The sequence below is a fragment of the Carlito syrichta genome, unplaced genomic scaffold (assembly GCF_000164805.1).
Source record: "Carlito syrichta isolate Samal-C Ts95f unplaced genomic scaffold, Tarsius_syrichta-2.0.1 Scaffold305648, whole genome shotgun sequence".
In the NCBI taxonomy this organism is placed as follows: Eukaryota; Metazoa; Chordata; class Mammalia; order Primates; family Tarsiidae; genus Carlito; species Carlito syrichta.
Window position 1 is genome coordinate 606,482 of NW_007249744.1, and position 14,899 is coordinate 621,380.

The following is a 14,899-nucleotide window of genomic DNA, read 5'->3' on the forward strand; positions in this document are numbered from 1 at the left end:
GCGGCCACTGCAGTCCAGTCTGGGCCGCTGAGTGAGACTCCAACTCAAAAAAAAAAAAAAAAACATGTAAAATAGACTCCCAAGTCTCTAACACATCTCTGGGTTGTATTTCCATCATATCACTAACCTCTAAGGAAAACTTCCCTACAGGATGCTTTAATTTCCTGTTTACTGTCTGTCTCTCCAACTAAATTTTATTCGATTAATAGTACAAATCAGCCGGGTGCAATGGGTCACGTCTATAATTCCAGCACCAGGAGACCAAGGCAAGAGGATTGCTTGGAGCCAGGAGTTCAGACCAGCGTGGGCAACATAGTGACACCTCCTCTCTACCAAAAAAAAAAAAATTACCCAGCATGGTGGTGATGCGGAAACCCACTATTGTCTGCCCATATTGCCACAACCCTTCAAGAAAGGTATAACTTTCAAGGGCCCTGCACATACCTACATTCCTGAGAATTAGCCTCTGCAGATACCTGCATACCTGAGAATTAGCAAAAGAAAGCGTATTCCCTTATCTCCTATACATTCCCCATTAAATTACTTCAAAGAATCCTTAACTCCCTGCAGATTGTGCTCAACTGAGAGAAATTAATCTCTATTCACACCCTTTTATCATAGATTTGAAAATATAACACCCATGTAACCGTAAGTCTTGTAATCTATATACATTTCTGCGTGTTATAACTACTAATCAACAATATGTTATAGTGAATAATGTTTTACTTTGTCATAGGCTCTGTTAACTCCCTTACTCTATGGCAAGCTTGATCAACTCTTCAGTTTGGTGTTACTGATAACACTGTGAGCTACCTCTTGGTAGCCAGTTGCAGGACATATGAACCATAATTGTTACTATTGACAAAACGTGACTGTAACTTAAGTTCTGTATGATGCTCTGTCTGTCACATAGTCAATGTATAGATTCCAGCAACCTTAAACTTATAAAAAACAGACTGTGAAACCTAAGGGGTGAGCAAACCAGAACCAGAAATGCCAGGAGCCAGGTTCTGTCTCCCTGAATTCTGAATTCAGAAATAAACTTCTTTCTGCCAGTTCTCTGTCTCTCAATTTATTGGTATCAAGAAATAGCAGCTGAGTGTTTGGTGATGCATTCCTGTAGTCCTGGTTACTTAGGAAGCTGAGGCAGAAGAATCACCTGAGCCCAGGAGGTCAAGGTTGTGGTGAGCCACGATCCTGCCACTGCACTCCAGTCTGGGTGACAGAGACTCCAACATTAAAAAAAAAAAAAAGAATGAAACATTGGCTGGGTGCAGTGGCTCATGCCTGTAATCCCAGCACTTTGGGAGGTGGCGTTGAGAGAATTGCCTGAGCCCAGGGGTTGAGACCAGCCTGGGAAACTTGGTGAGGCCTTGCCTCTACAATAAATCAAAAAAATTAGTTGAACGTGGAGGCACATGCCTGTAGTTCCAGATTCTTGGAAGGCTGAGGCAGAAGGATCTCTTGATCCCAGTAGGTCGAGGCTGCAGTGGCTGTGAGCGTGCCACTGCACTCACTGCACACCTGGGAAACAGTGACACTCCGACTCAAAAAAAAGAGTAAAAATTATAGAAAATGTGTTAGAAGGTAGTAAGTGGTGTGGAAAAAATAGAGCAGGGTAAGGGAGGTTGGGAGCTGTACGAATGAGTTTGAAATTTTAAATAAAAACGGTCAGGATAGGCCTCACTGAGAAGGTGATATTTGAAATACTTAAAAGAAATGAGGGAGCCAGCCAGGCCAAAACCTGAAGGAAAGTGTTCCAGGCAGAGGGAACAGCCAATGTAATAGCCCTGCAGCCTATTGTGTTTGAGGACCCGCCAGGAGGCCAGAGTAGCTAGGAGGCTTGGGGCAGTAGAAGGGCAGTAGAAGGTAGCTCAGAAAGGGTAGGGTGGGGCTTTGAATATCCAAGGGCTGTTGCTCCAGACTAAGATGAGCAGCCATCACAGGATTGTGGGTGAGGAGGATTACTCAGGCTGCTGTGGAGAGAATATGAGTGGAAGCAGGAGATGTATGAGGAGCCTGCTGCTATCATCCAGGTGAAATGTGATGAGGGTGAGGTGGGGCAACACACACTCAGTGACAACATGAGCATACCCTGGGTATGGCCCCAAGCAGGGGGTTGGAGCCGGGGGCAGGATCCTGGGGATGGCCAACCCAGGGTGTCCTGTTCCCCTCACCCTCCATGCCTGGGCACACAGGTCATGCTATGGCCATGGGCAGTGTTCTCCATGCCTGCTGACCACATCTTGCAACTATGCATAGTGAATGTTCTCATGTGCCTTCCTTGAAGCAGCGGGCCCTCTGGGCTGGTTCACACCAGAGCCACACACCTGGATCAATGCCCATAATCTTTGGTTGCCTTTAGTTCACCATTGGTTCATTACAAGACTGACATTTCCATCCCTAGAAAGAAACCGTGGCCATGCATCCTATGTACAAAGGGGAGCCCCAAAATCCCAGAATTATCTTCTTGAGGTTGAGCCCCTTGTAGTACAGGCTTCCCCCGCTAGATAAATGTTCTAGTCACCCATCGGCATTAGTGAACCAGTTAGCGTTGTTGTGAGAGGTTGCATTTGACTTTAGTGAATTTTTTTTTTTTTTAGTTTCTTTCAAAGTGTTTGCCCATTTCATGATGGGTGATTTAGGAGAGCACCTCCCAATCTGTGCTGAGTGTTCAGCAGTTTTTGACCAAAAACAGCATGACTCCCATGCCCCTCCCTCCCTATTCACCTGATCTTGCCTTCTGCAACTTTTTTGTTTGTTTGTTTCCCCAGATGAAAAAGTCCTCAAAAGGAAACATTTTCCTGATGTGAAAGAAGTGAAACAAAAAGGGGCAGAAGCACCAAAAGGCATCACAATTGATGAGTTCAAAAACTGTTTTGAGGCTGGGCACGGTGGCTCAGCCTGTAATTCCAGCACTTTGGGAGGCCTAGGCGAGAGGATTGACTGAGCCCAGGGGTTCGAGACCAGCCTGGGCAACTTGGTGAGACCGTCTCTACAATAAATCACAAAAATTAGCCAGGCATGGTGGCGTGCATCTGTAGTTACAGCTACTTCGAAGGCTGAGGCGGAAGGATCACCGGAGCCCAGCGGGTCGAGGCTGCGGTGGCCGGGAGCGTGCCACGGCACTCCAGCCTGGGCGACAGAGTGAGACTCCAACTCAAAAAAAAAAAACCTGTTTTGAGCACTGTAAAAAAGCATTTTGGTAAGTGTATTGCATCAAATGTAGAGTACTTTGTAGGTGATTGAAGTTTAAACATGTAAGAATAAATACACAATTTTTTATAAATAAGTTCAGGGGGGTTTTTGGTGCCTCCCTCACATAAGCACGTTCTTACACTGGACCTGTGCACTAGAAACCCTGCCCTTTAAATGCTTAACCCCACATCTACCCTGTGTAAAAAGCTATATAACCTGTGTGCCTTTTACAATCGGGAGCGGTTTTTTCCTGTCAGTCAGCAGTTCCGGGACCACTTTCCCTATAAGTAAGTTCCTGAATAAAGCTCATGTCTGATCTGTTGTCTCCGGGTCATTTCTTCCACCTCTTGGACATATGCCTCCCCTTTTGGAGTCTTTGACAATTTGGCACTGCAGGCAGCAAGAGCAGTGAGACAAAGAGGTGGCTACATTTGGAATGGATTTTGAAGGGAGAGAGCACAGGAGTTGCTGAGGGATTGGATACGGGGGAGTGAGGGAAAGAGGAGGCAGGAGGACTCCCAGGTTTTGGCTCGAGCACCTAGAAAGAGTTGTCATTACCTGAGATGTGGAAGGTGGCATAACGAGTCTGGGGCTCATTATGTTTGAAATGTCCAGTGGCCATCCAAGTGAAGGTGCTGTTGGGGCTCGGAAATGATACCCCAAGATATAGTGCTTGGGCATGCTGAGTACTTTGAAGTGAAGGACAGCGGAAGGGCCACAGAAGCAAAGTCTCTCTGACCTTCTGCTGCTCTTCTTTCTCCAGCTTCCCTTTTTCTTTCTTTTCTAAGGCAGGCCATAGAAACTAGAATTCCTCTTCCCCAAGGTGGGTTATAGAAACTCAAATTACTACTCAAATCTTCTGCCTTTCCATGGAAGAGCTAACCATAAAGAAATTCTCTGACTGTAAGTCTGATTGTAGGTTGTAAGACTCTTATTTCAGTGGGGTCCTGCCTTATACTTGGGGTGAAAGAATGCCACACGAAAGTCAAAGAAGAATCTGAACAGATACACCTTACAGGGTTTCTCCATTCAGTCTATTACCATTAGGTCATTCCCTTTTGTCTAATAACATTTCTACACAGCTGTCCATTCTCCATTGCATAAAAATAAAGTTTTCCCTGAGTCTTTGGGTCTTCATGTCGTGTAAAACTTTGATTAAATACATCTGTTATGCTTTTCTTTTGTTAACCTGTCTTTTGTTATAGGAGTGTCCACCGTGACTCTTAGGATTGGTGCAGAAAACTATCACATCTTTCTGATCCTACAGTGCTCATAACAAAGTATTTGGTACCTAGTAGTCTCTCAGTAAATACTTGATGGGTCGGCCTGTTGGCTCACACCTGCAATCTCAGCGCTTTGGAAGACTGAGCCAGGAGGATCACTTGAGGCCAGGAGAGTTCAGGACCAGCCTGGCTACCATCTCTACCAAAGGGGAAAAAAAAAAAAAAAAAAGCCAGGGAGCTGGTGCAGAGGCTCAGCCTGTAATCCCAGCATTTTGGGAGGCTGGGCCTTAAAATCTACTTGAGCCCAGGAGTTTGAGGCTGCAGTGAGCTAGGATCCTGCCACTCACTCCAGACTGGGCTACAGAGCAAGACCCTGTCTCTAAGAAAATACAAAAAACAGCCTCCCGCGTGCTTTGCTTTCTCCCATTCATCTTCCTCCTAGAGTCTATTAATCCTCGACTTCCGTTTCTGAGCAGCTCACTAAGGGCGTTGCTTGAGGACCTTCTCTCATATCCTCTAAACAAAGCCTCCGCAGGTACAGGCTGCACAGCTATTTACTGAGCGCCTACAGTGTGCGGAGCTCGATCCTCGCCCTCATGGTCCCACAGGGGTGAAAGGACTAGCCTGGTGGGGGGAACCCCAGACACGAAGGGCAGCGGGTCCCAGAGCCCGCTCAGTTGGTGCCAGCCTTGGGAGGGCACAGGGCCGGAGCTCAAAGAGGCGGGGCTTAGAGAGGCTAGGGGCGGGACGGTGGAAAGATTGAGCCTGTAAGAGGCGGGGCACGGCGTTGCTAGGGCGATTCTGATAGGTTGCGCCGGAAGGTTGGGGCCCGTAAAGCCCCGCCCCCAGTGGAACGTGGTAGGCTCGTCAGGTGATTGGAGCGGAGGGTGGCTCTGGAGTCAGAAGTGGGCCGCGGATCTGAGCGTTTCGGAAACGTAAGTGCGGCGGGCGAGGGCTCTGCGGTTTTAGGGGTCAGGGACGGGAACTCGCAGCCGGGTGGAGTCCGGAGCCCGGTCCCAGCCGCGCGTCTTCTTTCTTCCTGGGCGTCCTCGAGCCGGTCACTGTCCCCTTTCTGACCCCGGCCGGCAGAGGGCCGTCTTTAGGCGCTCGGGGCTCAGCACTGCAGCGGAGGTGAGCTCTAACGTCCAAGACACCTTGTTTAGGATTTCTGAAGGAAGAATACAAGCTACAAGAAGTGATGGCTGGAGATGGGGGTAGGGTAGTGAGGGCACTGGGGACCGAATGTGAGATCCACGCCTAAGGTTAAGGGCTGCAAGGCCAGCCAGGCGGTCGTGCCCCAGTGCTTTTCTAACGTTTCTTAGCTTTCAGAGCCCAACATATAAAGCTGATACAAGCAGAGCAGATCTGGTCGGGTCCTCAGACGCTGTGTCTGGAGCAATGTTACTGAAAACAGGTACCTACATGGGCAGGGATGGCTTTGGGAGGGTGGGGGTGAGGGTTACATGGAGGAAGTTCCAGACCTCTGGTGTCTGATCTTTCTTCCCTGTTATGAGTATGCCAGGTGACAGGTTCCTCTCTTTTTCTTGGAGCTAGGCCAGGAAAGAAGATGCTACCACTTCCCCAAGGAATCAGTTCCCCTCCAAAGAGGCCTCTTTCTTTCTCACTCCCCCAAGTCCAGAGGCCCTATCTGATGTGATATGAATATGTGTTGTGAACAGCCTGTAAAGTCCATACAATAACTCCATCTTATAGATAAGGCAAGGGACTAAGGCTCAAGATGGAAAGAGCTCACTTAGGTGAGCTGGTTGGGTGCAGGTCCAACCTGGCTGACCTCTTAAGCCTTCTGAGGCCTCTTGAAGGTTTGTGGTGGAGAGCAAAGAGTCCTGGACTAGGGCTCAAGAGATGTGGAGTCTGGCCACAATGTATAGCTGTTCCCCAGTTTAGGACTTCTTGAGTTTACACTGGTGTGAAAGTGACATGCATTCAGTAGAAACAGGACTTTGAATAGAAACTGTGCTTTGAATACCCATTCAACCATTCTGTTTCACTTTCAGTACAGTATTCAATCAGTTACTGTAGTCAATAAATTATTGAAAAGTACAAGCCGGGCTCGGTGGCTCACCCTGTAATCCCAGCGCTTTGGGAGACTGAGGTGAGTGGATTGCCTGAGCCCGCGGTTTCGAGACCCACCTGGGCAACTTGGCGAGATCTCATCTCTACAATAAATCAAAAATTAGCTGGCGTGGTAGCGTGCACCTGTAGTTCCAGCTACTTGGAAGGCTGAGGCGGAAGGATCGCCGGTCATGGCTGCGGTGGCTGGGAGCAGCCACTGCACTCCAGTCCGGGTGACAGAGTGAGACTCCAACTTAAGGAGAAAAAAAAAAAACTACAGTATTTTATTCATACTTTATTATAAAATAGGCTTTGTGCTAGGTAATTTTGCCCAACTGTAGGCTAATGTAAGTGTTCTCAGCATGCATATTTCATGTAGGCGAGGCTAAGCTATAACATTTGGTTAGGTGTATTAAGTGCATTTTTGACTTACCATATTTTCAACTTACAATGGGTTTATTGGGGAGGTAACCCTATGGTTGGTCTAGGAGCATCTGTACCATTAAGTTCTGTGTACAGGGTGGGAGGAGTTGATCAAGGGTACAGGAAGGATATGACTTCAGATATTCGTTTAGCTAATTCCAGCATTGCTATGACAATAGCAAGTGGAGAACCAAACCCCAAACACTGCAGGAACCAGCCATTGCAGGAAAGCCAGTTCTACCCTAAACCCAGGAGTCTGGTTCCCTAGTATATAGGCAGGCAAGCAGCCTGCACGGCTAAGCAGCGTAGGTTGGGATGAGGCCCAGAGCTGTGGGAGTCACCATCCCCATTCCTACCCCAGTGCCCTTGCTGGTGCTGGTGGCCCAGGTCCTGATGCTGGAGAATGGGCTCCTGCGAACGCCGCCCATGGGCTGGCTGGCCTGGGAACGCTTCCGCTGCAATACTAACTGTGATGAGGACCCAAAGAACTGTATCAGGTGAGTCCACACCTACCTGACAAGTCCTGTCCAGGGCATTACAGAGTGGGGGCAGGAAGTAGAGAGTCAGCTAGAAAAGAGGGCAAAGTCAGAGCCACCAATTCCAGAGATTACAGCCAGAAGTGACTTGGACTATCTGACACCTAGCCTCATGACCTGCTTGGGGCCTCTCTGGAGCTGTCAGGCCCCAGGCAGTTCATAAGGCAAGAACCCTTCATGGACCCCGCCCCGAGATAACTATAAAACCAGGCCCATGTGCTTCCCCTGACCCAGCCCTACCCCTTTGCTTGGGAACCAGACCGCTCCTTTCGTCCCAACTTGCTATGGCCCATGACACAATCAATGGTGTTCATTTATACTGTTGCCTGGCCTAGTCCTCAGCAAGAACAGGTTTTTTATGGCTCAGATTCACTCAGAGCTGAGGAAGGGGTGTGGGTAAAAATGTAGGCCAGGCCGGGCTACTGAATTTCCCATACCCTGCCCTGCATTAGTGAGCGACTTTTCATGGAGATGGCTGACAGGATGGCACAGGATGGATGGCGAGACCTGGGCTACACATACCTCAACATTGATGACTGCTGGATCGGTGGGCGCGATGCCAGCGGCTACCTGGTGCCTGATCCCAAGCGCTTCCCTCACGGCATTTCCTTCCTGGCTGACTATGTGAGCCCCACCCCAGCCTTGCCCCTTGGCCTAAGGGCTAGACCACTGTTTCACTCTACCCTCCACCCTGCTTAGGGCTCATTTACACAATCTCCGCTTGAAATCTTTTTTTATTATTATTATTGTAGAGACAAGTTCTCCCTAAGTTGCTCGGGTTTGTCTCAAACCCCTGAGCTCAGGTAATCCTCTCGCCTCGGCCTCCCAAAGTGCTGGCATTACAGGCTTGAGCCACTGCGCCTGGCGTCCACTTTAGATCTTACAGCCTGGTGGGGGAAACAGACAAATGAACACCTACTTCTGGTCCATTGCTGTGGGTGAAAGCCAGAATGGGTATTTTATTCAGCCTAGGAATCTAGGAAGGTTCGCTAGAGAAGGCAGTTCTTGAGTTGATCCTAGAGGGCTGGCATTAGAAGCAGAGGGGATGGCAGGGCAAAGGCCTAGGGACAAGAAACAGCCCCTGGGAAGTCTGTATGTTGGGGGGAAGGGTGCACCATAGCTGGCAGAGGCCAAGTCAGCATGCTGGGACCCTCTTCTTTCGTCAGTGGGAGCCACTGAGGGTTTAATGGGGCCTGATTAGATGTGCCTATGAGGAGTACCCTGAGGGTCCTGCCTGAGCTCACTGTGTCCTCACGCCCTTTTTCTAAAGGCTCACTCCCTAGGCCTGAAACTGGGCATCTACGAGGACATAGGCAACTTAACCTGCATGGGTTACCCAGGCACCACACTAGACAAGGTAGACCAAGATGCTCAGACCTTCGCTGAGTGGAAGGTAGACATGCTGAAGCTGGATGGCTGCTTCTCCACCCCCATGGAACGTGCCATAGGTGAGCTACACAACTGGCTGGGAGCACCCAGGTGGGGTGAGGGTGGCCATGGAAGGTCCACCAAGTGCCCACATGGCTGAGTGTGGAGTGCCTGAATTGCCCTTAGAGGTGGCATTTCCCAACTTCCCTCACCCAGGGACTAGGGAGATTGTGGTTTCCAGGATCCCTAAATATGGGGTGGCACCATGGCTCACCCAGGAAGTGTTTGAGGCTCTGGGTACATGGGAGGGCACCCATTCTTTGGAGGCTCTGTCTCCTCACATTTTGGTGGGAAAAGGTTTGGGCTGAGGCCCCAGATTGCCCCCTGCATCTCCTCAGTCCTGAAATGGGTTGGGCTTTCTCCAGGGTACCCCAAGATGGCTGCTGCTTTGAATGCCACGGGTCGCCCCATTGCCTTCTCCTGCAGCTGGCCAGCCTACGAAGGGGGCCTTCCCCCGAGGGTAAGCCATTTGCACCTTGTCTGATGTGCTTCCCACACCCAGGCCTCAGAGCCAGGGCTGCTCTCACCATAGTTGCCTACATGCTGGTTTGTATCTAGAGAGACAGTTGTAGTAGTACCAAAGAGGGGTTGAGCTCAGCCAGCTCAGGGTCTTAGAGAAGATCTTCCCATAGGATCCCAGAGGGATGGCATTGGAGACAGGACTAAAGGAGCTGGCATCCAAGGCAGCAGAGCCACAAGTGCCAGCACACAACATCCAGCAAGTGGTCAGAATGCTAGATTGTACCCAGTGGGCTAGGAGAACCAGAGGTTGGTGAGGCCAGGCAGGTGGGGCTGAGCCTTGAAAGAGTACCCTGTGGGTTCCTCATTAGGGGCCCCTCAGCATGTATGACACTAGAAAGGTGGGTTCAGACCTGCAGACCTGAGAAGGAATGCTGAGATGGTGGGCGCTCACTGAGTAAACTGAAGTGTGGGCATGGGTATGGTGGGGAGGGTTGGCTGTGGGTGCGTCGGCCTGGTCCCACACCCTCAGCTTGATCCTAGCTGGCATGAGAGGACAGAGTAGGCTCCTGGCACCAGAACGGACAGAGAGGATACCAGGAAGCCCAGAGCAGGGCCACTCCTCAGAGGCCTTCCTTGTTCTGAACAAGTTGGTGGAACCTCTTCTCAGACCCCTCTCTGTTTCCTGCTGAACCTCCCCAGCCCTGTGTGGGACTCTGAACAGCAGGGTGTGACTCTTGTGCTGAGTACTCTGCCTTCTCCCACCATCCAGGTGAACTACACTCTGCTGGCAGACATCTGCAATCTCTGGCGTAACTATGACGATATCCAGGACTCCTGGAAGAGCGTGCTCTCCATTCTGGACTGGTTTGTGCAATACCAGGACATACTGCAGCCAGTGGCTGGCCCTGGGCACTGGAACGACCCAGACATGGTACCAGAGTGTAGGGGGATGTCCCTAAACCACCAACCATGATGGCCCTGCTCCTTATTGCCCTGTGCTCTCTTCCTCCCTGGATGCTCACTGCCAGGTTCTAGGTTGGCATTTCCAAAATATGTCCCTGAAGTGGCTGCATGAGACTTGACTTGGAGGCCTGTTTATAATTCCATCTCCAGGGCTCTACCCCCCCCCAACTCTTGCATCAGAATGTTCAGGAGAAGGACCTGAGAATGCCCATTGTTGGTCATCTCCCCAGTTTTGATGTTTCTTAAAGTGCAAGAACTTGGTCTCTAGTGACCCTCGCATGAGATGCTATTTCTCTGCAGGGTGAAGATCACGACCATTCCATACTCTCCTTCCTAGTACCTGGACTGCCCTCTCACCATCAGTCTCTGGTTCCTCTTTCAATGCCCCGCACTCTATTGTTCTGCAAAATCTGTCCAGCCCTGCCCCGCCCTCCACAGACATGACTGGCGTTCAGTCCTGCTTCTAGCCCCTTGATCCTATCTCAGTCATGGCCCTGGTGACTTTTTTTTGCACCTAATCTTATAGCTTTATAGCTATCTGTTCACTTAGTCAACCAGCATTTACTACCAGCAATTACAAGGTGGAGGGGGCAGCCTGGTGGAGCAGGAATGGGCCTGCTTTGGAGTCCCAGCTCCACTTCTGCCACTTACCTTGGGCAAGTTAATTTTTTTGTTTTGTCAACTGCAAAATGAGAATAATAATAGTAGCTACCTTATATAGGGTTGTTTTGAGGTTTAATGAAATAATTCTTTAAAATGCTTGGCGCAGGCCAGGTATAGTGGTTCATGCCTGTGATCCCAGCACTTTGGGAGACTGAAGCAGGAGGATTGCTTGAGCCCAATTCAAGACCAGCCTAGGCAACACAGTGAGCCCTCATCTCTACAAAAAAATAGGAAGGAGTTTGAGGCTGTGGTGAGCTATGATGTGCCACTGCACTCCAGCTTGGACGATAGAGTGAGACCTTAACTCAAAAAAAAAAGGAAAAAAAAATGCTTGGCACAGCATGGGGCACATACACAGTGCTTAGTTAAATTGTTAACATTCATCATGTAACCATGTTGCCTTAGCAGTAATCATTTGTGTCCTGACTATGGAATGGTTGCCCTGAGGTCAGAAGTCACCCCAGGCCCGTTCAGCTGTGGCTAGGGCAAGTGGGTTGCCATTGGCAAGCACAGGGATTCATTTTGGGTCTGTTTTCTACCACTGCCACCCTGGAGTATCTCTTGACTTGCATATCCTAGGTAATATACTTTTTGGCAGTAGGATCTCATCTTATCATCGGAACAACCTGTGATAAAGCCAGAGCATATTATCACCCTTGTGTTTGTTGATGGACTCCCCACATGTAGCTGTCTTTCTCCAGTCTGTTTGTTCTTGCCTCCACTGCAAGTTTGGGGCTGGCCTCTGAGCCCACCTCCCTGAGGAGAGCAGAGCTGACCACTCCTTTCCTCTGCCCCCAGCTGCTCATTGGAAACTTTGGCCTCAGCTTCGAGCAAGCCCGAGCCCAGATGGCCCTGTGGACAGTGCTGGCAGCCCCTCTCTTCATGTCCACAGACCTGCGTACCATCTCCTTTCAGAGCATGGACATTCTGCAGAATCCACTCATGATCAAAATCAACCAGGATCACTTAGGCATCCAGGGACGCAGGATTTACAAGGTACTAGGGTGTGGAGGAAGAGAAGGGGACCCTTGAGATAAGGCTGCCAGCCTGGAGGTCACCTGGGATGTGGGAGCTGCCCAGCCCTCCCCCCCGGGGCCGCTCCTCAGACTCTGCTGGGAGCTGCTCCAAAAGCCCTTCTCCTGCTGGATAAGAGAGCAGGGACAGAACTGGACAGCTCACAGGAGTCAGGGAGGAGAGGTATCACCACTTAAGTGTATATGAGATCAGCGAGGTACAGGGCTTCTGCACACACCTGTAATAGCCTATAGAGAATGAGGGTTTCCCTCCAGGGTGTAAGGAGTTGTTTTAGCCAAGGAATTCTACTACTACTACTACTAGTGTCTACTATTGAGTACCTACCATGTGCTGGGCATTCTAGATACATTCTCTCATCAAAGTAAATATCTTTCCCTGTTTTACAAATGATGAGGAAACTGAAACTTCAAGACTCTAAGTAAGTTGAGGCTGGGCATGGTGGGTCACACCTGTAATCCCAATGCTTTGGGAAGCCAAAACAGGAGGATTGCTTGAGGCCAGGAGTTTCAGACCAGCTTGGACAACATAGTGAGATCCTCATCTCTAAAAATAAATAAATAAAAATAAGCAGGGTGCAGTGGCCAGCACCTGTAATCCAAGCTCTGGGAGGCTGAGGCAGGAGGACACTTGAGGCCGGGAGTTCAAGGTTGCAGTGAGCTATGATTGCGTCACTGCACTCCGGGCTGTGTGGCAGACCAAGACAGTCTTTAAAAAAACTTGTGAGTAACTCTACCCCAAGGCTGATACAAACAAGACTGAACTCCAACAGCATCTCCTCAAAGCCTTTGCTCTTTGTCAAATTCCTGACTCTCTAGTAAAAAGAAATCTACGGAAGTATAAAGGCACCTGTAGAATTGGTGATGCTGAGGAGGTAGCTAATCCCGGACAGAGGGGCTGGTGGTGGAACTGGGCCTGGAGAACCTTCTGGAGGATGGGGAGCATGAGAGTTCACTTCCAGCTCTACTGGGTACCCTCCTAGAGCAGTTCATTATTCCCACTGGACAGCACCCTCCAGCCCAGCACTGGCAGGTGTCTCAGGTCAGCACTTTCATGCTGTACTGTCACTTCTTCCATATTTTTGTGTTTATCCCTTCCATTATCCTACATGCTTTTGAGGCAGGACCTCATGCATTTGTCTCTGTGTCCCAGCATGGGGGCCTGGCTCAGAGTAGGTGTTGGTGTCTGTTGAGTCAAGGAAGACAGGTAGGGTTAGATAATTTGGGGTGCTGGAGGGCTGTGGCATCTTCCCTAAGCCTGTGTGATATGGAGCTGTGAGCTGGGGGGACCCAGAGCTCAGGGAGGGCCCAGAAGGCAACTTGCCAACCTATCTGAACAAGGGACCCCGCCAGTAGTCATCTTTTGTGCCTAGGACAAATCTCATATTGAAGTGTACATGCGGCCCCTGTCCGGTGAGGCCAGTGCCTTAGTCTTCTTCAGCCGCAGGACGGATATGCCTTATCACTACCACTCCTCCCTTGCCCAGCTGAACTTCAGCAGGTCCATAATATATGAGGTGAGTGCCCTGCTGCTTGCAGCCACCAGCCTAGACTTGGGACTTCAGGTTTCCCTGGGCGGGCAGGGCGGGAGGTGGTCCTTGCTCATACACGGCCTCCCGAGGCATGGCCTTCAGGCCCTCTGGCAGGTGCCCATGGGGCAGGTGCTGTCACTGAGGACTGTGGCTGATACTGTACTCTGCACCAGTGTTTTCAAACTATGCAAATACAATTACTGTGTATAAATAGTAGTCTTGTTAACCTCTAGGGCCGTATTCCTACCCTCATGGGCCAGCCCTTGCTGGCACATTCCTCAAGGTTTTCCATGGACTGGGACTTTCTCCACCGCCTGTGTTTGGGCATCTGTTGACTTTGCTAGTGGCGAAATGATGGGAGATTCAGGGCTCCCACTTCTGTAGGGCATACTGGAGTCCCAGCAAAGTAGGCCAAAGTCCAAGCAGAAGTCTTCTACATCTTTTGAGGGCGTCTCTGTGCAGCTATTCTCATAGTGGCATTGGTGATGTCCTTCCCCACTGCAGGCCCAGGATGTCTACTCAGGTGATGTCATCAGTGACCTCCGGGTTGAAACCAACTTCACAGTGATCATCAACCCTTCAGGAGTAGTCATGTGGTACCTGTATCCCATCAAGAACCTGGAAATGTTCCAGCAGTAAGGAGCTGGGACATGTGACAGAATGTGGTGGCACCACTGAGCCCAGACCATGGAGCCTCAGCATGCCAAGGGCAAGTGAGCAGGATTCTCTGCTCCCCAGGCCTAACTTGGTGGCCTGACCTCATCATACCCAAAGTACAATCTCAGAGCCAGGTTCTATGCCCTGCCCAAGTGTAAAAGCCCTTTTGGAAACTTCTCTTAGGGCAATTTCCTGTGGCCTTCCTGGCCTCTACCTCATATGCATGGCCACACAGGTGTTACTGAACAGCTCTGGCCTCCTGAGCCCCATGCCTATCAGGACTCTAGCCTCTGACCTTGTTGTTGATTCTGAAATCACGATTTGGAATTTTTCTAATTAGGAGTAGAGAAATCTGACCTCTTACCAGGAACTCCCATGAATCGTTTGATCAGCTTTCCTACCTATAGAAGGCCTTACAGGCTGATGCTACTGGGGAAAGGAAACCTTGGCTCCCTTAATTCATCAATAAACCTGTTTTTAATCAAGTAGTTGTAATAATGACCTAGGGCCATGGGCACCTTCAGTTAAGAACTCTGGTAGCACTAAACAGAGTACTGGTTTCAAGTATCACCTCTATGGAAGATGTATGACATCTTCTGACCCCTCATTTTCCAAAGTGACCTGCAGATTATACTTCCTAGAAATGCTAGACTTGCCTCACACCAGGAGCTATCCCTACTCTGCCTAGCACAGTGGTGGTAGTGACAACA

At 49.9% G+C, this 14,899-nt stretch overlaps 1 protein-coding gene across 1 annotated transcript; it reads left to right on the forward strand.

The window, feature by feature from the left end:
- Positions 1–5,302: 5,302 nt before the first annotated feature.
- NAGA (alpha-N-acetylgalactosaminidase) lies at positions 5,303–14,674 on the forward strand. Its single transcript, XM_021714426.1, has 10 exons — positions 5,303–5,356; positions 5,744–5,835; positions 7,279–7,414; positions 7,906–8,077; positions 8,724–8,901; positions 9,247–9,341; positions 10,113–10,274; positions 11,768–11,965; positions 13,374–13,517; positions 14,037–14,674. Exons 2-10 carry the CDS (start codon positions 5,820–5,822, stop codon positions 14,169–14,171), a joined length of 1,236 nt encoding a protein of 411 aa, XP_021570101.1. The 5' UTR covers positions 5,303–5,356; positions 5,744–5,819; the 3' UTR covers positions 14,172–14,674.
- Positions 14,675–14,899: the final 225 nt, after the last annotated feature.

Bases quoted from the DNA above. Each gene is read 5' to 3' on its own strand.
- NAGA (XM_021714426.1), top strand. The intron at 8,902-9,246 runs GTGAGCTACACA...GGCTTTCTCCAG, and splicing joins CCCCATGGAACGTGCCATAG to GGTACCCCAAGATGGCTGCT. The intron at 9,342-10,112 runs GTAAGCCATTTG...CCCACCATCCAG, and splicing joins AAGGGGGCCTTCCCCCGAGG to GTGAACTACACTCTGCTGGC.